At 37.8% G+C, this 24133-nt stretch overlaps 1 protein-coding gene across 2 annotated transcripts in view; it reads left to right on the top strand.

The window, feature by feature from the left end:
* The window catches only part of LOC131962029 (cadherin-7-like), a 193360-nt gene that overhangs the window by 121228 nt on the left and 47999 nt on the right, over nucleotides 1-24133 (top strand). For both annotated transcript variants that reach the window (XM_059326979.1, XM_059326978.1), the window contains one exon: nucleotides 13423-13542. In XM_059326979.1, the coding sequence (XP_059182962.1) occupies nucleotides 13423-13542 (120 nt within the window). The remainder of the gene's footprint in view (nucleotides 1-13422; nucleotides 13543-24133) is intronic.

Genomic DNA, 24133 nt, shown 5'->3' on the forward strand with positions numbered 1-24133 from the left:
AAAAACAATGATGTGGAAAGAAATCTACACCAAGCAATTCATTAGAAATCGAAAGTACTTCACAAAAGATATTGAGTGAGATAACAGAATGAAAAAGTCAAAGTAATACAAGTCAGTAGTCAGAAAAGTGTTGAAGATCAATTAAAAGAATGTGGTGTTTTTTTAAGCTGGCAAAATATTAAAAAACCAACAATGATGAACAGAAATGTTTTAGCTAAAGCACAGTGGATGAAAGCAGCTTCACCATGCTGTGTTTGAAATCTAACAACAAGCAGACAAGTGCCAGATAGGGTTCATGTTGTTGGTGTAAATATGGTTTTCAAACATTTAGGAGGTTATAAACATTTATTTATCAGTTGCATTAGAGTTTTTAGTTTTTGTAGAATTACCAACATTTTAAATATTTTCCACTTGGTTATCAGAGAGTTCTTATCCACCGGATTAAGTCCTGTTCCAATTCTTTTCTTTGGGATGTTTCTGTACATCACCCTTTGGGCACAAAGCACAAAAAAAATGCAAATATAGAGAGGCAAAACGCCAAACTGACAAAGCTTGTTCCAAACCAAAAGTGAATCTGGGATTGGTTTCACTTCTGTTGAGCTCGGGAGGGGGGACCAAGCTAAAGCGACGGTTCCTGCTTAGTCTTCCTATAATTACAGTGCTACTTTAAACTAAATGCTAACGTCATGCTTATGTACAAGCTACACCAAGTACAGCTCAATCTGACAGGACTGTTATAAGTCATTTGTATGTTTTTAGTTACAATTCAATCCAAAAGTTGTTGAGACATTTCACCCAAAAGCACAAACACCAACCAAATGGTGACAAAAAATTCAGAGTATCACCAAAGTTAATATGATTCCTCCTCTGGGGACAATGAATGTCCATCTCATAGTTGTTGAACAGTTAAATTTTAACAAGAAGTGGTGGACCAAGTTAGCAACATTGCCATTTATAGAGCCTAAAAGTTAATATTCTGTTGATCACATTAGCATTTATTACTGCAGATATGTCTTTTATCAGTCTGTTTTAAATGCAGTCCCAGGGGAAGCGGTGATATAAGCCCCTGTCTTTAACTTACTGCTTCTTGCTGCATGGTCAAGATTTCCTCCAAGCTTTAGAACGGGTCACGCTCGAGCTCAAAGTGCTAGTAAATTCAAATGAGCCACAACAACATCCTGAGGCTTTTCAACTTAGCAGGTGTATAAGAAACAGAGAGAGTGACCTCCATATTGATAAGCCATCGTGTTTGTGCTCTTTTTATGCAACTTAACACAGCACTCCAAAAAAAATCTATTTACTAAAGCTTGTTTGGGTCATTTTTAAGGGTTTGTTTTCCCTTTCTTAGTCTGACTCTCTATTTTACAATTATTGCTATTTAAATGCTACATTTTTGCCAAAAGGAAGTGTGTGGTTCTGAGCTTTAGATGCTGTTTTTGTGGTGTTTTTCAGCCAGTGTATTGTAATGAAGTCTGATGTGCCTTAATTTACATATTTATCACCTCACATATGCCAGCACAGACCTCTAGGCTTAGCAGTGTTGATGAGTGACGCATGCTTAAAAACTGACTCAAGCAAAGTTAGGGTCTGAATCAGGCTTGAAGGCCACGGGCATGTTTTCCACAAATTGGGCTCAGAGTTCACACTAGCTGGTACACTGCAGGTACCTCTCAGCTTAAACATGTGTGAGCCAAACCAAAACACTTCTGTCCATCCATAAAACACAGCAGCACGGACACCTCTAACTTCCTGCAGCTCCTCCCAGGGGTTCCCAAGGCGCTCACAGGCATGCTGGGAGCTGTGGTTTAATCACAAGTAAGCTATGAGTTATGGGATGGAGGCAGGTATGAACTTGGGTTTCAATTGACAGGAAAAGGGTGATATGTGGTAGGTTGCAATTTGTGTGATTTAAAACTGTGGTCTCTAAGCCTCCTTCTAGAGAGCGACTGGCCTGTATGTTTTAGATATGTCCCTCTTTCCTCTTACTAGGGATGGGTGTTTGCAAGAAACCTGCCAACATGAGCATCTATAATGTTAACGATCAATTAACCGATTAATCGCTAACCTTTCTACATACTCCAGTATGTATAAAAACATGCATACATGGGCAAAATAAAAGATATATACACAGTACTATGCAAAAGCCTTTGATAATGGATGCTTTTATTTTGAAAGAACAAAAAGTGACTTCCTGTTGATCGTAAAACTGAGATTAAACTGTAAATATAACGTCAAGTAGTTCAATGTTTTATGTTTTAGCCCCTGCATATTTATGTGTGTTTTATAAGTTTTGGATAAAATAAAATCTTCATGCTAGCAAGGTTTGATACAGTAAGCTAGAGTACTGATACACATTCATAGATAAAATTAAAATTAAAAAATACCAAGATCGATCAAAAATTCCACGTGACGACCATCGATCATCGATTAATTATTCCCATCCCTACATCTGATTTGAATGATTTGTTCATAAATAAGCAGTTGAAGCTTGTGAAGGGCTTAATAATTGTAATAATTAAAATTAGGTGTGTTAGAGTAGAGAAATACCTAAAAACATACAGGGCAGTAGCTTTCCAGGAGCACGGTTGGAGACAGCTCATTTAAAAAACATAAACAGCATTTTGAACCTGGGGATTACTGTAGGTGAATGACAAATTATATGTATTTCCCTTTGAGGTGTTCCTGTTGATTATTAATAGTAGTCATTTATTAAAATGTATTCAAATGCAGCTACACAATGCATCCTCTGAGAGTGGAGTAAATAATTTGAGATATTTGATACCGAAGCCTGAACATAAACAAAAAATAATTTGTCAGGCAGCACAATTTGCAGCTTGAATAATAATGAATTATCAGAATGGGAGTTAGCAATCAGTCCTCTAACAATGTTGAAAAGATCTGAAGTAGATGCAGATTAGTCAGTTAACACAATCAACTTAACTTTGTTCAAATGTGATAGATAAGGCACAATCGGCATCAGGTTTGTCTGAGAATGCCTTTAAGGAGTAACTTAAAGGGACAGTTTGGATTTATTGAAGCGTGGTTGAATGAGGTACTTATCCATCGTCAGTGTATTACCTGCAGTCCACGGCGGTCGGCACGCCCCCAGTTTGGAGAAGCAGGCAGGCGAACTGACACAGAAGCTAGAAAATGTACTGCTGAGGAGGGGGGCAGCAGTAAAATGTGTTTGTTTTTTTTCACCTTAAACAAAAAAACCCAATATCATTTAGTTTGTACTCTATACTTAGAATGCTTTCTCTAGGTTATTTTGACATCAGACAGCCCTGTCTCGGTTTATGCTTGGGGAACTGAACCCCTTATTGATGCCTTCTTCAATGCCACCACCCCTTTGACAAAAACAGTAATTTTACCTTGCAGAACATGAGAGTTAGTTTGTTTGTGTTCTTGTGTGACTTTGGTCCTTTAGAGGGTTAGTTTAGATTCAAGTTACACAAGGTTCCGATCTAAGACAAAAAAATAAATCTTCGTTTGGTACCGTGCAAAAATTCACACCATCATTTTAATACATTTATTCTGGTACTTGTTCAAGAGACCATTTAGTAATTCTGCAATCAATCATGTTGCCACCCAGTCTTTGGTTTCACTATTAATACTGTATTCATATGCATAACTCTCACTGTAATTTAAAAGGAGAGACTGAAAATGTGTGACAAAGAGTTGTCGGATGATTGAAACGCTCAGAGCGATATGTTGCTCTTTAAACCAGCAACGACAGATGTTTGGATGTGGAAACAACACCAATATATTTTCACTTTTTAAGTTAATGGAAAACTTGTTAGCCAGTTAGTTAGCTGTTAACACTCCCAGGAGATACAGAGCAACGTCATCTTTCAATATATTTCTATCCACCTGACAGATGCTGGTCCCATATTCACTCCCTTCTAGCTCTGTTTTTGGTCTCCACCAACTCTTGAGGGAAATGTTTCTTTAGCTACCAAATGCTTCGCTATTACCTTATTTCCATTGCAGGATACAGCTCAGCTCACTCACGGTACCAGGTCCTTTTCTCTATTTCGTTTTCTGCCATTTTTCAAACTCAAATTTAATAAACACCATTTAAATCAACACTAGCTTGGCTTTTCAAAAATAGTGAGTATGTACAAGATGTCTTTTCTCCAATCAAACAATGGTCTGCAGTGTTGAAATTAAACTTTACCAGGTCTAACCAGGTACTATCCATTAGGGATGGGAATAATTCATTAATGATTAATGTTCATTAAGAATTTGGTCGATCACTTGGAATTTTCAATCGATCTGTGTATTTATTTATTTATTGTAATTTTATCTCTGACTGCGTATCAGTACTCACTGAACTGAAACACGGCCGAGAGTTCAGTTCTGCGGCTGTATCTCAATAAGAAAATGAGCTGAGAATTAATTTGGATAAAGCTACAGTTCGCAAGCTGAAAGTTGCAATAACAATTATAAAACACACAGAAAAACAAGAGTATTAATTTGAGCAAAACTAGCTAGCATGAATTACTAGGTTTAATTTGATCCAAAACTGATTTAAACATTATTTTGTCCATGTTTGCATGTTTTTACACATACTGGAGTATGCATATACGCCCATGCCTACTATCCATAACTTTTGCTAATGGAAAACCAAAAAATTGCAAGTTGAGTTGACCCAAGCCGAGTCGTACCATACAGGGGAAATGTGGCATATGTTAACCAGCTAGTTGCAAACTGTGTCTTTCCTTTGCTTGGTGCTAGGCAGGTAGTGTAGAGCAGGTTTTTAGATTATTCTTTGTTTACTTCACAACCAGGGAGAGTGAAGCAAAACAATAAAGTTGCAATCCAGAAAACCAAAACAATGAAAGATGCCATAAAGCTCCGTAACACTGAGAGGAAACTGCTGAACTTCATTTTCCCTGGGTTAATCACTAAGCAGCACAACCTCTTAAACATGCATGTTAAAATGAAATTATTCATTGACGCCACTTTAAATTTCAGGGTATTACCAGCATGATAGATTAAAGCATACTTTATTTCCTCACAGCAATAAACAGGAAGAACTGAAAAGCTCATTGTGCGTATCAGCATCGCCCTCAAAACCCTCAAACGTGCATGGTGCCATACAGATGGAAATTAGCGAAAAACAAAGGTGTTTATGGCTCTTTTGCAACCTTCAAAGTGAAAATGAAAATTTCAGCAGGCGTACAGTGGCAGTGGGAGTCGTTCCAAGAGAGGCAGTGCCTTGCTTACTACACAAGCAGGGAGATCTCTGAAGGATTACACAGCCGACTGTCAACGGGGGGTACAGAGCTCAGGCTTAAGGAACCAGAGGATTAGAGTACAAGGGCTTGGAGTCTTGTGTCCAACCCGAGATAAGACAGCAACTCGGTGCATCAACCACAGAGGAGCAACGCGTTCACACCACGAGCGCCGAGACGCAGGGTCACCCTCGCCACTTTATTTACTCTGCCAGTTCCTGTGAAGGTCTTAATCACAAGTTGAGAGGACAACAGGAGAATAATGCATCGCCTCTCTTTGTAAATATCTGCTCAAAGCAATCATCAGTGCAGTAAAGTGCAAGTAAGGGGCCATGCACCTCTTGTCCTCAATAATTCCTTTATAGATGTCTTTAAATCATTAATGGTCACAGCTCTGCACCGCTGATGAATGAGTTCAATTTAGAGGAAATCATGAATTTAATTAATTAAAGTAATTAGAGGCAGTGCTCGTCCACACACGTGGAGACCTTATGGCCTGAGGATCTCTGAAGGCTTTTTGTCTTAATCACGGCGGGGATGTCAAATAAAAGACAAGAGAGCTTGAGGACAGTTGGAGGTGTGACAATCGCCAGGCTTGGCTCTCTCCTGCTGCACATCCAAGGGCCAAAGGAGCAGTTTGAGGGCTCATTACAAGCAGAGAGAATGTAATGTCAACCCAAGGCCACAGCTCTTGAATTTACTACTCACCAGTCCTATATCCAGCTGTCATTGTTCCTGTCTAATTCATGAGAGCTGAGATCAAGGAAGGGACAGACGCTCAAGTCCGGAAATGAAAAAGGCGTTCCGGTTTAGGGAAAGTTGATCCAAATTATTCTTTGTCATCACTCTTGGGGTAAAGTTGATTCCTTTTTGCATACTGGGTCACGGATATATAATCTCTGTGGTCACTTTATTAGGCACACCTGTACAATCTAATCTCTTTTCTTTCTGTGTCAAACATTTTTCCAAAACCACATGGGATTAAAAGACACAACTATTAGGCAGGTTTGGGGGAAAAAAGGAAATAAAAGAAGAATTGTTCACACCAAATATTGATTTGATGTAGATTTTTCTTCTGTTCACTCACTAATAACGATTCTATTTTTGAAAGCATTCTTATTTTACTGAAATTTTCACACCTGCCTAAGACTTTTGCACAGTGTTGTACATCTTCTGGTCTTGTGCATAGAAAGCGTGTGGAAAAGAAAAAAGAAAAGAAACACAAATAAACTGAAAACAAAATCAATAAAACTATTCACATAATTCAATGTTTACAAATAATTTTGGTAAAGATTATTCCCTCTTATCCCAGGCTCTAATTTATATGTGTCATATGTGAACATTCTTTGTGCATCATCCACATTTACAAAATCAATTTCTATTTTTAACTTTTCTTTGTGGTGTTCACAATTAAAAGGACAGTTGGAAAAAAAAGCCCAAATAATTTTCCATATCTTTTAAACAACATTTTGAAGCATCTATCTGAAGCTCAGTTTTTAGTGACAATGTATTTAAAGTGTAAATTAGATTAGATGTTTATTACAGAGTTTTAACTAATTACTGTACTTACAAATTTGGGGTGCTTTATTTTACATTTTATCTTACTTCATGCTGTTACTCCACTAAAACACAGAGGTAGATATTTTCTTAACTGCACTACAATTATCTAACAGCTTTAGTTAATATTCAGATGAACATTTCTCATCCGCTTCCTGTCCTGTGAAAAACAAAAAAATATATATCTTTAATGTTCGTGATAAACTGAAGGATACAGTGTTCCTATATGTTCCTTATGTGCTGTGAAAATCCTCCTACTTATTTAGCTAAACACAGGGCTGTTTTTCTGAATTTTTTTTAAGAGATATTTTGTTCTCACAGGACAGAGACATTACAAAAATATGATGATCTTATAGAATATAATGCATTACTGAAGATTAAACTACCCAACAGTTTATAAAGGAGTTAAAATGAGCACACTCTTAAACATCTACAGCAGTAAAATGAAACATGCTCATTAATGCAAGTAAAGTGATATCAATCAAAAAACATTATATATACTCGTAAAACATGCACAGGGAACATTTCACTGCACAATGAGCACTTTTAGATAATATTTGACACTTAATTTTGCCAATAATACTTTCACACCTTTTGTGAAGTATTTTCATAGTGTGGTATTTTACATTTACTGTCTAAAGGATCCAATCTTCTGTCAATGAACTGAACATTTTATGCATCATGCAAGTAGATTTGATTGCAGAACAGTGTGACTAATAAACTGGCCACTGAGTGTACAGTATTTATTAAAACAAACATGGAAAACAGTGGGTAGTTAGTAACTTTATTTAAAAGCGTTGCAATTCGTTCTCTCTTGATAATTGCTAATAAGGGTGAACTGAACTCAGAGCGATAATCCCTGCTTATCTGAAGCAACGGGGAGCAGGTGTGATTGTGCAAGAATATAATCAACTTAATCAACAGTGGCAGCTTTGAATACTCATGAAGGAATTGCAAAATTACTTGGCTTACGCAGAATGTTTTAATATGTTTAATATTGATTTTATTTAATTTATTTATTATAACCAAATTTCAAAGCCGAGACTGTATGGTAACCTCATCCTATAGACTGGTGTATATGGAAAATGGTATATGAAATGGTGGATATAGTCTTAAATGGATCATTGGGATTTTTTTGAAGTGGGTGAATGAGGTACATACCTGTAGTCAGTGTATTATCTACGGTACTTATATGAAAGCTTTATACAAAATGCAAAATGTATTTTAGATATCTACTACATCTACTGTTTAATTAGTTTAAGTTTACAATATATTAGGGGTGGGCGATATGGCCCTAAAAGAATATCACGATATTTCAGGCTATTTTTGCGATAACGATTATTCTTCAAGATATTACAAAAATATGTTTTTTTAGTCTGTATAAATAAATAAAAATCTAAAATGTAGTGTGAAGTGCAAATCTCAACAGTTGCCAAATACAAAAACGTTTACTCTTGACTCTTGAGTATGAGCAAATAATAAAAAATAACCATTTAGGGGTTCCGGGGGCATATTTTAATGACATTTTGTAAAGGAGGATAAAGTTCTTGTATGTTTTATTTAAGGCATCTTATTTTGACAGTCTTCTTGTAAGTTCTGTGGTGGATTCTGTTAACACACTGTGCTCTTATTTTGAAAGCTGCATGTGTTTAGCGACAGAGAGTAAGTAGCTTTTTGTGATTAAAACAACTTTAATTGTTAGCCTTACGCCACTACATCAAGAAGCAGGAATGTTGCCAATATCTTATTATTAACCGTAAACAAAATATACCGATATTATCGTGAATGATACGATATGGCACACCCCTACAAAATATATTTAAAATAGTACTGCTTTACCTTGCCGTCAGACGGTCCTTTCTATCGTTTCATCAGAGCCACCAGACTCCATTGACAAAAACAATAATTTTAACTTATAGAACAAGCGAGTTGCTGGACTACGCTGCCTCAATCTGTTCTTTTGTTTGTGTTATTATGTGACTGTGGTGAATCCAGACTAACCCGTAAAAACACACAAACAATAATAACACAAACACAGTAAACAATAAATGCAGCGGTAGACTAACAACTCAGTTGTGTTTTCAAATGTAGAAATTCTGATTTTGTCAAAGGAGTCTGGTAGAGCACAGATAACAGCTTCGGTTCCAAAACTGTAAAGCTGTGAAAATATTCTAAATAAAACTGAGAGTGATATTGATTTTTTTAGGTGACTAAACTTTGCAGCTGCCCCCATCCAAGCAGTACATTGTTTAGATTATGTGTAGCTATTCCTGCCTGCTATATGCTATTATGTTGACCACCATCACCACCTACTGTAGCTAATTCACTGACGATGCATAATTGCCTCATACAATCCCACTTCAAAAAAATCCACACTCTATGTTAATGTAAGTACATTATAATTGCACTTTCAGGTCACAGATTTCACATTTGCTCTCTTTTTGTTTCTACTTCTACCTGCGAAAACACATGCAGCTTGTACTAATATAAAATTACATTCTGGGTCACATCCCTCAAATTTGCATTGCGAGTGCACACTCAGAAATGCATATTGTACTTGACAGCTGGATGCAGCCTGTATACGCAAGTCGCTGAAGAATACCTGTCTCCCATTCAGATTTAAGCACGCCACATTTATTTTCATTACTGGCAGATGACAGTTGCTCACCCAAGATGCGGAATTGATTAGGAAACCTGTTTTGTACACAGCTGCAGGGGTTGAATAAAAAAAATTGCGGAGATCAGATCCATCACGTCAATGAAGACGGACAAATACTGAAGGGACACAGACAGGCCAAATTGAGTAGCAGATGACAGCTTTGTGGAGCAGAAAAATCTATTCAAATTTCAGGGTGTTTTTCTGACATCCTGCTCACCCGGCTGGGATTACCTTTCATTCTGACAGTGTTGTTACTTAGGACAGGATGTTCGCTGGACAACCTGGAGGAGAAAAAATAAACCCTTAAAAGCTGTGCTCTATCCGAGTCCATATTGAATGTTAATTTACAACCTCGTCTGCAGAGCACTCTGTGGCGTGATTTTAACTATCAACCTGTAATAGAGATTTAGACATCGGCATAGCTCTCTTTCATACAGTCATCCTTTGACCTTGGTGTTTTAAACTACCTGTAATATAACCTGTCATGACTAAGAGGTGATGATATAATCTAGGTGTCCTTCTACAACTGGCTTGGTGATAACTTCTCCAGCTTCTACTAGCTTTTTCCCCCCTCCCTCTCTTATATTGTTCACATCCAGGGCCAGAGCCTGTTAATTCTGCTTTACGGCCAGAATGGAGGACTCTAATCTTCAATTTCCATGATCACTTTCATTCTGTAAAAAGCCTGTAAAATGCATCTCATGTTAGAAAGTGAGATTTTTATTAGGATGTTTTCTTCAAAGTAAAATATCACCAACTTGCAAGATGGCACTTTCTGTCAGATGCTGCAATATGAGCTGGAGAAATGTGCAGCTGGCCGTTAAAGTGAAATACTCAAGCAGCTATTCATATGGCCAGCTGGAAAAGGCATTTTTTTTCATTTTCAAGGTTATTTCAACAATGTTTTATTCTATTGTTGATGATTTCACCACTGCAAAGTGTGCAATAGGCGTCAGCTTTAATACCAACACTGACGTACAGTCTAACAGTAGCCTGGACTATAATGTTTGATTTTGATAGTTTACAATTAAATGGCATTTCCTGCCTATTATCACGTGGACATCAATACTTTGACAAGAGAAATCTGTATATGTTCTGTTGGAGCAATAAGGTTAATTTCTACCATCATGACCGACCTATTGAAATTGATTGGCATTGATTGTCGCTGATTATTTTTTCTCTGTGAAATCTTCAAACGCTTCTCAGCCTTTACCTTCCACAGCCACGGCTGTCAGCTCGAGTCACATCAGCCGCGTTCAGTCGGTTTGTTTAAAAAGAAATGCATAAGGAGTCATGTCTGATGTCTTCTTCTCTGCCTCGGAGGAAGAGTGGGAGAGGACAATACTGTACTGCACGCAGAAACAACAGTTGTCAGTTGTCAGCAGAGTTCACAGTCGAGTTTGAAAACAAATTTCCTTCTTGTAAGCTGGGAGGAGGTTTGGGGATTCGGGGGCACAACAGGGCACTAAAACAAATTCAAGCTTTATATCTTGGGTTTTATAACTTTATCTGCAGAACTCCACTGCATAATGTTAGTTTTTCACACTCCCTAAGACTAAGGCGATATAACAATATGGCAATCATTTCTTTACAGAGTGAAATAAATGCAACATTGTCTGTTAGACTGTAATGCAGTAGACACATTCCTTCCCTGTCAATCAAACATTATGGTCGTTAACTGTCTTGGCATAAGCTTAATTAACATTTTGGCCAAGTGAAGTGTGCCTTATATAATACTTTTTTTTTAGTGGGAATTGTGTTTATTAATTAATTATTTAATTAGTGTATTATTCAAACAGCCAATTTCTTCCATTGAAACCTGTTTGAATGCACAATGTGACATTTTCTCTGAATCAAAACGATAACATAATATTGATTTGCTAATTTGTTTCTCTTTAGATTTTTACATTTTATTTTATTTATTTTTATCCCATTTTTAATTTATTTTATCTTATTGCATTTTACTCTTCTATTGTTTACTACATCTCTTTGTATTGTGTTATCTATTTATTGTTTGTGCAGCACTTTGGAAATCTTGTGTTTGCTAAAATTGTGCTATATAAATAAAGTGAATTGGATTGGATTGGATAAAAAAAATTGAGATCAATTGTTTTACTTGGAGCTAAATTATCTGCAGAGGTCTCATTATATCCAAAACAAATGTGCCTGGTGATTTAAACAATTAAAAAATACAGAAGAGAGCGGTTTCCAGTTTAAAATCAGTGTTGTTTGGCAGGCAGCTGCTGCTAACGTTCGATCTGCGTGTTTTTCTGAGAACAAGATCCAAGAGTTCTATGGCTGAATTTCTTTTGATTTTATTATATTGTTAAGACCAGCCAAGATCTAAAAAGTGTACTGTTAAATTGTGGTTTAAAACTGGATAAAAAGTCAGTTTAAAGCAGAATCAGTGACACAACTACAACAGAAATTGGTTTGAAAATAATAATAAAAAAAATCCAAGTACAGAACATAACAAAATATATGTCAATGGCTTCATTATTTTGTAGACATCTTAATGCAAAAAAGTTACATATTATACCTTTAAAACAGTAATTATGGGTCTTCAAATTAAGGGATATTTGGTATCTTTGAATTATATATTCATGTACCCCTTATATTATACTAATTATCAATTAATGTTTTTTATTTAAAGAGGGGGTTTGATTTTCACCTTTTTAAATTAATGCAGACATTAAGAGATCCCTGGTTACTGGACCAAATCGAATATGTTTTCAGGAGTGAATTCAGGATGGATTTCTTGTTATTTAAGGTGTCATTTGTAAGTTATACTGTTTGGACTCCCAGCTCAGTATATTATTTTGGATGCATAACTTGTGCTGAATTAAAAATGTACCCCTTTTCACTGTGCTAAATTCATCCATCTAAACAAAAAGCTCTGCCTTCCTCTGTGTTCCAGCACCAGAATCTGACAGAGTGTCTCAAACAAACAACACTTAAGATGTGTGTGCAACAAATCTGCTGTCCTGGCTCTCGCCTTCACATTTTATTTTGTTTTCATAGCTACATTTTCCTCTCTGCAGATCAACATCTTCTCCAGAAGCAGTTTGGTGCACCCTAAAATCAGTAACTGAATGTGTTACCATCTGTGCATATTAACATAGATTTTAACTGGAAAATAAAATACTAAGAGTAAAGAAAAACGGGGTATAAAGGAAGGAAAAATGTTTTCCCAACTGTGCCTTTTTCTTTAACTTTGTGTCGTAAAATTCTTTAATCTACAGAGTTTTATTGACCCTAATTAGCGCAACAAAAAGATCCGCTGTCCTCCGATGACACCGCTGGAGGACAAGTTCAAACTCTTTGACTCTTCTAAAAAAGTTTGCACTTTTGGGATCAGTGTGATATGAGATACATAATAATTTCTTTGTGTGGTGGGGGTGAAGTGCCTGTTTAGCAGAGCACAGATTGGTTGCAGAACCCATTTGGCTGCTGAATTAGAATCAACAGATTGAAGTTACCGGAAAAGATGCTGCTGACTGATCTGCGGGAGGGAAATGGAAACAATGGCAGTGAAATGATCTCCAAAGGCTCGGAGTTACGCTTTAATCTTGCTGCAGCATCCCTGCAAATGATGGCAACAAGCGAAAGTGTTATTTGTTTAGCAGCGTTTGAGGCCGAGAGCCAGTACACAGCACATGTCAGATCTTTCGGTGCTGCTGAAGTGAAGAACTGCTTTAAACTCAGGCATTTTGTCTAAAAATGAAACTCAAAACAAAACTAAAGTAAACACCAGCCCCAACAAAGAAAGACAGTGTAATGACTAATGACTAATGAGATTATTTACCGCCTCAGAAGTCACATTTTCATTGCTTTCTCGCTTTTTTTCCCTCTTTCAAGTGGAATTGGTCACACACTCTGTTGATATGATGACTGTTTCCACATTTAGCTCTGTTTGACTTGGCCTCTGGATGCTGTCTTGGAAACTAATGAAGGGTTGTCTGCCCACAGGAACCATGGTAGTGCAAGTGGCAGCCACAGATGCGGATGACCCAACATATGGGAACAGTGCCAGGGTGGTCTACAGCATCATCCACGGACAGCCCTACTTCTCTGTGGAGCCCAAGACAGGTAGGAACAGCCAAACCATGGTGATTTACTGCACAGATGTGGCCACAGTGAGTCATTTAAAGGCCCCAGAAATATATTTTCTCAATCAGAATTTTACTGCAAGTGATAAAAGCTTAATTAAACCCAAATATCTGCCAAAGTTGGAACATTTTGGGTAATTTCCAGAGAGATTTCTGTATTTGTGTTCTTTTCTGTGCTTCCACTTACTAGTTTGAAGTGGGCGGGCTCAATGGGGGAATGGTAATGTCATTTTCTTATGTGCACCAATCGGGATTTAGCAATATTGGAGTCAAAATGACCAAAAAACCCACCATGTTCACACGGCAACCAATTGGCTCCAACGTCATGCTAAGGATGGGAAAGAATCTCCTGGAAACTATAATCAGTCAGCTAGTTATGGTGAAGACTTTTATAACCCAGCTAGTTGTTGAAACAATTAAAATATGGACTGATAATTCTGTAAAAATCATCAAAAGGATGCATGGGAATAATTAATCAATGATCGATTAATGGTCTTTTAGAATTTGGTCGATTACATTGAATTTTTAATTGATCTGTGTATTTTTTTTCATTTTAATTTGATCTCTGACTGCGTATCAGTACTCACTGAACTGAAACATGGCCGAGCGTTCAGTTCTGCGGCCGTACGTCAATAAGCCAATGCGCTGAGAATTAAGTTGGATAAAGCTACAGTTTGCAAACTGAAAGTTGCAATAACAATTATAAAACACACAGAAATACATTATAGTATTAATTTGAGCAAAACTAGCTTACTGTATCAAATCTTGCTAGCATAAATTACTAGGTTTAATTTATCCAAATCATATTTAAACACAAAACACACTTAAATATGCAAGATGCAACTAACCTCATGCCTCTTCGGGGGCTAAAACATAAAACGTTGAACTCCTTGACGTTATCTTTACAATATAATCTCACTTGAGTTAGTTTTAGGATCGACAGGAAGTCTCTTTTCGTCCTTTCAAAATAAAAGTGTAATTTAACACAACAGGCTTTTGCATAGTGGATGTACATCTTTTTTATACATACTGGAGTCTGTATAAATACAGCTATTCATCCATTAATTGATGGTTGACGTTATAGATGCTTGAGTTGGCAGGTTTCTTCCAAACGCCCATCACAAAGGGATACAGCAATCGAATTTGAGGTGAAATTGCCTACTTTGAAGACAAGACCCAAAAATTAGCTAAATTGGCAAGCAGCTAACTAGTTAAAGTTGTCATAAGGAATGAATGCTCGAGCATGACCTAAGAGCAAATTGGTGGCTGGGTTAATATGGTTAGTTGGCACATTCCCCCAGTTTTTGAGTGGTAAAGTCTCTATAGATAATTCCAATGATGTTATTTTTCTAAACCTTGATCTAGATTTTTGCTTTAAATAGCCTATTCATTCATGTAAAATGAAATAAATGAATGAGTGAATGGAAAAAATACTTAGAATCACCAAGATTTAAAAAAATTAAAGTACTCATTAGACAGGCAAATTTTAGAATGATGTGTATTATTATTTTATATTGTATTATAAGCATTGGTAGATTAATGTACCTATCTTTAATGTCAGAGTTGGTTTTAATTACCTTTATAAATGGCGTTATAGCTTCTAAAGTATGTTGATTTATACTTAATTTTGTTTTGATAATCTGAACCTGTAAATAACTATGTTTATCAATTTAAATATAAGAAAGTAATAGTAAATAAAGTAAAAAAAATTGAAATACTCCTTACTAAACTAACTGGAAATTGAACTTAAGGACAGTACTTGAGTAAATGTACTTAGTTGACTCCGCCACTGAGCTGTAAAAAACAAAAACACCTGACAATAAAAACACAATTGACACTTTTATTTTGTCATCAAAAAATTAAAAAACTGAGTTTCAAAGAATGCAGCTGACAACCAAATTCTATCTCCAACTTTCCTCACTTGGTGCAATAAAGATAACACAGTAATCAGAAGAAAAAACCTATTCAAAGCCAGAGAAAAAGGATCTGAAATAAAAACTGCTAGATAAGATGTGAGGTAGTTTGTTGACTTGTGGGGCGTTTTATCCTGAGAAGTGCAGCGGCAGTCCTCGCTACATCTTCATCGCTGGCTCATTAGCCACTGCCCTGCCGAGGCTGGCTACTTCATGCAAAGCGCTCTTGCAAGAAAACAGAAAAAGATGGGCCATCCCATAATATTAGGCTTCATCCTCTGCTTGGAGAGCAACACATACACACAAACACGTCGGGGTTTTTATGAATGTAGTTCCAATTCATGAACTGGTGAAAGCCACTGCAATGCAGGGATTTATGTCGGTTATATTTCACACTCAGGCAGACACAGAAATATGAGGGATGCTCGACAACAACATCTCCGTGACCTGTAAGGTTCACAGTAAACATTCAATAAGCCTAACCACCGGAAGAAAACGGAGCATTCAAGAAAAATGAACGTATATCACAAGAAAGGAAATGACTGTATTCTGTGTTGGCATAATGGATGTGGTGTCTAAAGAGGAAAAGATGTTGTGAGCAGCAAGATTTCAGCACGCTTAGCTCTGAAGTCTGCACAGTTTCACAGCACTTCTGTGTTGTTTTTCACTTTCTGGAGAACGTCGACTAATGAAGCCTCACGCTGGAGCTTTCATTAGGGAGCATTTCCGTGTTCCCATGTTTTGGGGCGAACATTTACATGTTTTACACACTCTAAATAAAAAAGTTCCTCATAGATGCTCCTTAAGCTCCGACAGTTCCACTGGGACTCCTCTGAGGCTGTAAATCTTTGATTTTAAGTGATTCCTCGTGGCTGCTTAGAAGCTAAAACTTCTGTGGACTAATTAATATGTTAAAAAGCTATGATCACCTTCCTTAAGATGAGAATTTGTGCGTCAATGTTTTTCTGGTACCTTCCTGCAATTAATTCAGCTGGTGATCAAGCACCAGACATCCATGGGTGTTGGTATAACTGGTCCTTTTTTTAACTACCAGTCAAGCCCAAAATAGCTGGTCATTTGGCTGATTTTGCAAACTTTCCAGATTCTCCCTAAGACAGGCCATATCACTCCAGATGGCTGTTTTACATTTCTGATATCAGATGGCAATTTGTTATATTCCATTTCATCTTCAGTCTGACATCGCCTCCACTCTAACCTAACAAATCACTGCAGTCTAATGCATCCACCTGAATCTAACAGCATATTAACTCAACACTGATAAATAACCATGCAAACAAACTGGTTTTCTAACATTTTAGGATGTAAATGTTAAGAAGATGTGCCATCAATGTAAATGCACAGCTTGACAACAGTGTTGGACCCTGATTGGCTAATCATTAGTCCCCCTGCGGCGCACATTGGGTCGATTGCTTTTTAAGCTCAAGACCACAGTTTAATATCATGATATCTGACAAATCAGTTAACTCGGCGGAGTGGATGGATGCAAAAGGACTGGACCAAAGCAATTACACTTCATGTTCATTTTGTAAAACCAGAGAAGTTTATGTGATCTTAAATCATTTCTCAGGTAATTCACTTTCCGACCCCATAGATTCCAAGTATATGTAATATAATATATATAATTAATATGTTAATTTTATCAGCTTTTGGGTCTAAACACATAGCATTAAGTGGGTTTGTTTAAGGGTTTTTTTTTAGCCTAAACAACTCAGTTTACAGCGATGTTTTCTGGCCATATTATGGATTTAAGTGCAACCATCACTTTCCTTTTAGCTTTAGTCTCCAACAACTGAGGGAAATATTTGCCTGTTTAGCATCTTAATAATCCACTTTGTTCATCAGCTGGTTGCCAACTGATGAATATGTTGGCAAATGTGCTGTTTGATGCTGGACTGGTCACGTTCAATGGGTTTGTGCAATGGGAGTGCTTTTTCATTAACCAGGAACCAAATTTTCACTTCATGCAGACGACCTGCAAGATTTTCCTCAGAATCTTATGTGACTAAAACATTGACGAAATTTTCACTGATAAGACGCCACATAATCAGTGTCTTGCACAAATTAAATTCTAGCCCTGGGTATAGAAAGATAGACAGTTCTTCTGGCGGTTGAAACTAGGGATGGGAATAATTAATCAATGATCGATTAATGGTCGTTAAGAATTTGGTCGATCACGTTGAATTTTTAACTGACTGTGTGTGAAATGCGTATCAGTACCCACTGAACTGAAACACGGCCGAGCGTTCAGTTCTACGGACGTACGTGAATAAGCCAATGAGCTGAGAATTAAGTTGGATAAAGCTACAGTTTGCAAACTGAAAGTTGCAATAACTATTATAAAAAACAGAAATAAAAGAGTATTCATTTGAGCAAAACTAGCTTACTTTATCAAACCTTGCTAGCATAAATACTGAGTTTAATTTTTATCCAAAACTTATTTAAACACAAAACACACTTAAATATGCAAGATTACTGTGAAAACTAACCTCATGCCTCTTCGGGGGCTAAAACATAAAATAATGAACTTATCTTTATGTTATCTTTACGGTTTGTCCTTTCAAAATAAAAGCGTCAGTTTTCAAAACTGGCTTTTGCATAGTATTGTGTGTATATATCTTTTATTTTGTCCATGGATGCATGTTTTGATACATACTGGAGTATATATAAAAACATAGTGATTAATTGATTAATTGATCGTTAACGTTACAGATAGATAATGGAGTTGGCAGGTTACTTCCAAACGCCCATCCCTAGTTGAAACGTAAAACAAGAACTAGGTATAATCCTTTTGGAGAGCAAAATGCAGTCAAGTAACCAATCGAATGTCGTCTGAATACCATTTCACATTTCAATGGCTTTTTTATTTATTTTTCTGCATTCATATATCCAATATAAACCGACTAATTGTGCAAAAAAATCTAGTCAAAGACATCATCTGTCAACTCTTATTTTGCTAATCAGACTATAAACAATGACGATGGAGAGGAAGTCTTGGCCCGTTTACACCAAATCCCAGAAATATTGTCTGTTACCCCCAGAGGAGGCTAAATCACCATCAGATCAATAGCCGTTTGCTTTCGAGATTGCTGCGGTGGTGTGGAGTGCGTCAGGCATTAATTATAGGTTTGGTGTTTGATCCCTGACTCCAAATGTGTCCTGGAGCAACACACTGAACCCCACCTGCTACCAATGTGTTATAAGAAAAAAAACAGTATCCTCTCTTGTTTTTTTCAGGTGTTAAAATGGAAAGTTGCTTTAAGCGTAAAACTTGAAGCTCAGAGATAAATCCCACATTGCTACTCTTTCTGTAGGACAAGAGCTAGTTTATTAACCTGTCAAACAAGAGGCAGACACACACACACACACACACACACACACACAAACCTGCATGTGCACCCAGACACAGCCCTTGGGTCCCTGCCAGCGCCTCGGCTTTCTGCTGCCCATCTCTTCCTGACCACGACTGATTATACTTGGCTCTCTTTCCGTCCACGTAAGAAAGTGATTGGATCTCATGGTTATGAGATGCAATATTGGTGTCAGAAGTGAACAGCATGGATGGCTGTCAGAGAGGTGTGACTCCGTGTGGGACTCGATGCAGGGAAGCATGAAGACATGTTGTTTGACAAGAGTAACCTTAATAACAACCTGGTGTAAAAACACGGCTTATAGAACAGCAAGTTGTGTGTCGGGGGGGAAATCCTGCTGGCTTTTATAGCAGCATTGTTACTGTCTCCAAGTCTCTGTTGGTTTGGGGAAGATTCCTTTTTTTGACAGATTTCTTTTTAGATTTTTTCCTACTATATTGCTCCCTGAAAAAGTCGAGCCACAGCTGTAATTGAGAGAAATATTAGAAGGTGTTCGCCCGGTTAGCTTCGTCTTCATCTTAATTTAGTTACCTTTCAAGAAGAACTACCTTGGGGAAATAAAAATTTATGCTGGTAAAAAAAATGCTCTGCTGGTTTCCTGTAAGAAGGATCCTGTTGTGTCATCAATTTTTAACTCTGTTATATCTTTTATGAACTCCTAAACTTTTTTGTATATATTGGTCTATTTGTGGTTAATTTATTTTACATTTTGTGGAAAAATCACTTCAAATATGATCAAATTACCCACCAGCAACTTATCTCACTTTCTGCTGCTTATTATTGTAAATTAAATTAAAATTATCACCATGAAGGAGTGAAAATGGGCCTCATTTATCATGTTGTGGCCAAACGGGGTGATAGAAACTTAACCGCTTGCCTCTGGCTCTTCAATGATCTTTAACAAAGTTTGCGAGAACACTTGAACCCATCGACGAGTCTCAAGTGGGACTTCATGACACCAATACCAATTAGAGCAAGAGCAGACATTTACTTAAGTGATGTTCAAACAGCAAGTCTGTCCCATAAAGTCCCCATTACTCTCATATCATGTTTTTCTTAGAGCCCTTCAGCTCAATGACCACAGCTCATACTTTCATAGCCTCAGCTGCTGACGTGTTTTTCATTAAGCTAAGTGGATTCTTTAAACCCCCATGGTTGATATTTCAAAAGCTTTAATGGCTCATGATTGCCTACTGTAAGTGGCCTGTGTTCTCTTAGAATAGATTGTGGCGCTAACCAGAGTTAACTTCTGCTACACGCCGCTCGGCCCAGCGTACATACTGGGAAACAAGCAGCATGGTGGATGAGACTTCGTCTGGTGTCAGTCTGATTTCTATTGAACTGTCAGTGTGCTTAAAGCGTCATTCAGCGGATCTTAAGATCTCGAGAGTGACAGTTGTTTGCATCTTGACACTATTTTACTTTTTCAGATTTTCCACCACATAAGAATTTAGAAAGATTTATAGAAATGTCAGTTGCAACGACGCTAAATGCCTGTACAGCAGTTGACTTTTTATCTTGTTTTCTTATCTAAAGCATACAGTCCTTTGTGTAGTTTACTTCTCAGATGATCATGTTTTAAGTCTTTGAAAGAAGAAACACAATTCTTTCAAATTGTGTTTCTTCTTTCAAAGACTTAAAACAGAAATACAAGAGTATTAATTTGAGCAAAACTAGCTAACTAACTAGGTTTGTATCAAACCTTGCTAGCATGAATACTGAGTTTAATTATATCCAAAACTTATTTAAACACACTTAAATATGCAAGATTACTGTGAAAACTAACCTCATACCTCTTCGGGGTCCTAAGATCTTGAGAGTGACAGTTGTTTGCATTTTGACACCATTTTACTTTTTCAGATTTTCCACCACATAAGAATTTAGAAAGATTTATAGAAATGTCAGTTGCAACGACGCTAAATGCCTGTATAGCAGTTGACTTTTTATCTTGTTTTCTTATCTAAAGCATACGGGCTCGCCCTTTGGGTCCTTCAGCGGCTTCCCATCGGTGCACCCCTATCTGTTTTTTTTTTATTTTTTGTAACGCACTTTGTGTTACATTTCTATGTATGAAAATTGCTATGTAAACAAAGTTTGATTGATTGGTCAAAGCTACTTGGATAACCAACCAAAATCAGAACTCTTCCACAACCAAAATCTTGTCTTGTTGTCTGCAGATTCTGTTCTCATGCAAATTATACAATATTAATTATATTGTTATAGAGTTTGAGGTTGAAATTATTATTTTTTAATTGTCTCCCATGTGAAAATATTGTGTTAAATTACCAACCAGTTTATAAGTAGTTCAAATGCTGCAACATTAAAATGATAAGAAACATTAATGCATCAATAATTGTATTCCAGTAATATTATAAACGGACCATCCTGTATTAGAAGTACTTTTATTTTTGGTACATTTGATGCCAAATACCTTTGCACTTAAGCTTTTAGGTAAAAACCACCTCAGTGTTTTTGAGAATCCTTACAGTATCACCAAAGCTCATATGTTTAGTAGTCAAGTGGATCGATATTTTTCTTAAACAGCTACTAAACAACACTTATAAACTTGTGGCTGTTACACTACTACTACTCTGTTACACTACATTTTAGCATTTGCTCTTTCCACCATGTTTCCACAGTGGCTGGTATTTAGCAGAAGTCAAACCTGGAGGAGACACACATCATCTGTTGGCCAGCCAGACACCAAATTGATGGTGTAATTAGTGTTTGTGTTGAGGGAAATAACCTGAGCACACACCGAGTCATTTTCCAAGATTCTCTTGAGTGAGGTGCTTGTTTTAATTTCATGATTATACCATTGAAATGTTTATCCGTAGAACACGAATAGAAGAGTTGTGAAATCAGCTCATGATGTAGTATTTCGATATATAAAGTTTTATGACATGACCTATCATAAGCTCCTGGTCGTACCAGGTAAAGTAAGGCTGTTTTTAAGATAAGTCTTGTTGTGTTTTTTCTCACAAAAGCGTCAGATTCTTGGTTCAAATATAATTTCTGCAGGTGTTAAAGACTGTGTCTGTCGTCTTGGCTGTGAAAGGGACCACACTGTGTGTGTTAACTGTTAGTTTTTAACATATTGTCAATACCATGTATCTTACAGAATACACTCAGGGGGTGAGACACACCGCGCTTTAGACAGCAGGCCAGGATTGAGTGTGGCGGGATGAGCGTTGTGCTTCTGTCTTTGCAAGTTACTAATTAGTCCCATTTGCAGCACACGCCTGGGCCATAGCAGAGGGTGACTTTGACAGAGTGGCTGGTCTGAAATACACTCTAAGCTTCACACTGCAATACTGCGCTAGCGATTAAGTGGCAGAGGGCTAATGGTCAGGGGGGGAGGAGGATCCGTGTGACCCGGTGTTAGGTGGGTAGCATCCTGGCTCTCTTTCGTCTAACAAGTCTCTTTACTCTGCTTCTTAATCCCAAATTGAATCTACAAGGTGCCCTTGGGAAAAGTACTTAATCCCGAATGGCTCCAATAACTTCCAAGAAATACATAATGTCTGCAGAAATACATACGTTCCTGCACCCAAAGGTGCTCGGTTAAGTCAGTATTTTGTGATATATATTGATTGATAGCTTGTAGTTTAGTTTGAAGGTGAAGCTGAAATCGTAAACGCTGTTAAGGACTGCGTTCTAATTGATGGCAAGCTCAAGGAGGTTTGAACAGCTGCCTCCAGCTCCGTACACCTTGGCGATATGGCAAGTCCTTTAGAGACAATTATCCGCGCACATTAACACTGCTAAGCATGCATGCATGCTCACAAGCCTCAATGGCTGGAATAACAAGAGAAGAATTTAGTTAGTAGAAAATGCCAGGTGCCTGAATGAGAGGATTAATTACACTCTGAAGGGGGTATTTAAGATGTGACACGGTTTGCCTCTCACAGCGACACGAGTATGACATCTGAATATGACAGGCTCTCAGGTGAGAGGAGCCTGGACGGGCCGAGCTTTGTCTCTTCTCAGCCTGAGAATCTAATTACACTGGAAAATGAAGGGAAAGGCCAGGTCCAAATCCTTGTGTAATCATCACATGTGGAATAATGACGCAGAGGTCAGGAGGAGACGGGTTCGCTGTGATTAAGTTATTAGGGTGGCCTTTTTAAAAACCCTATGTGCTTTCCGTCACCCTCTTCTTTAAAAGCGTGTGCTGCTGTGGCTCCGTACGAGACCCTTGTGGTGGCGAGCGCACTAAATCGAGAACATTACAGCTGAAGGCTAGATATAAATCTGGCTGCCTCCTGTAATATAGAGAGGGAGATGCAATTTTTCAATTCTAATCACAAACAACAACACAACCACCTGGATGTTTGCAACACACGAATCAACGAATCAACACAAATGGATCCCTTGTCCTGTGGCACGTTTGTATAACACTTTGTTATAGAACTCTATAACCATTGTGTTGTGGCCCTTTCACACTGAGCAGACATAGTGACCCGTGATTAGAGCGTGATGCCTGAATGTCGCTCAGTAATAAACTACCTGAGCTGAAGGTTTTATTCCCTGTTTGTGTGGCCTGTTTTTGTGTTATGGGATCTATTCTTTGTAAGTGGACCGCCTGAGGGTTCAGCAAATCACATACTGCACCCTTCATGTTTAAGTGTTCATCACCTTCATCAGTACCTCTCATAGCTGCATGCAGAGCCAGAGGGTTTCTCCAAAGTCTGCACTTTTATTTCCTCCTTCCAAGACAAATGTCAAGTATCTGGGCTTTAGCAGGGAGCATGGCCCACCCGTCTGCCGCCAGTGGTGTGGAGACAGCTAGATAAATGCACGGCTACAATGCGTCTGGCTTTGCACCGGAGGCAAGGAGTCACGGCGCAATGCGAGGCCACGCCGTGATAGCGACAGAAGGATTTTAATCATCGCCTCTCCCCAGGAATGACACTAGCGCCGCACGGGGTAACAGAGATAGAGAGCGAGGGGCTGGCACCCAGCAGACAAACAACAGTCTCGCAACATCGGCGTGTGGATTAGCAGCGTCGCTCGGTGAGAAGTATGTGTGCTTCTGGCCAGGCGGGAGGAAACACATGTTTTTTTTTTTTTAGCATGCTGGAATCAGGATTCATGGCATCATTAACCACAGCCAATGTCTCTCTGGCTCCAACACACCAAGCTGATATTAAATAAGTATATCAATTGCGTGTGAAGCCTATCTATGGTTTAGTGAGAGCATTCATTTGTCTCACTGCTGGCTGCATGAGCTTAACATCTTTTTCTAGTTTATTTCACCTTTTAGGAG

The sequence above is a fragment of the Centropristis striata genome, chromosome 23 (genome assembly GCF_030273125.1).
Source record: "Centropristis striata isolate RG_2023a ecotype Rhode Island chromosome 23, C.striata_1.0, whole genome shotgun sequence".
NCBI lineage: Eukaryota > Metazoa > Chordata > Actinopteri > Perciformes > Serranidae > Centropristis > Centropristis striata.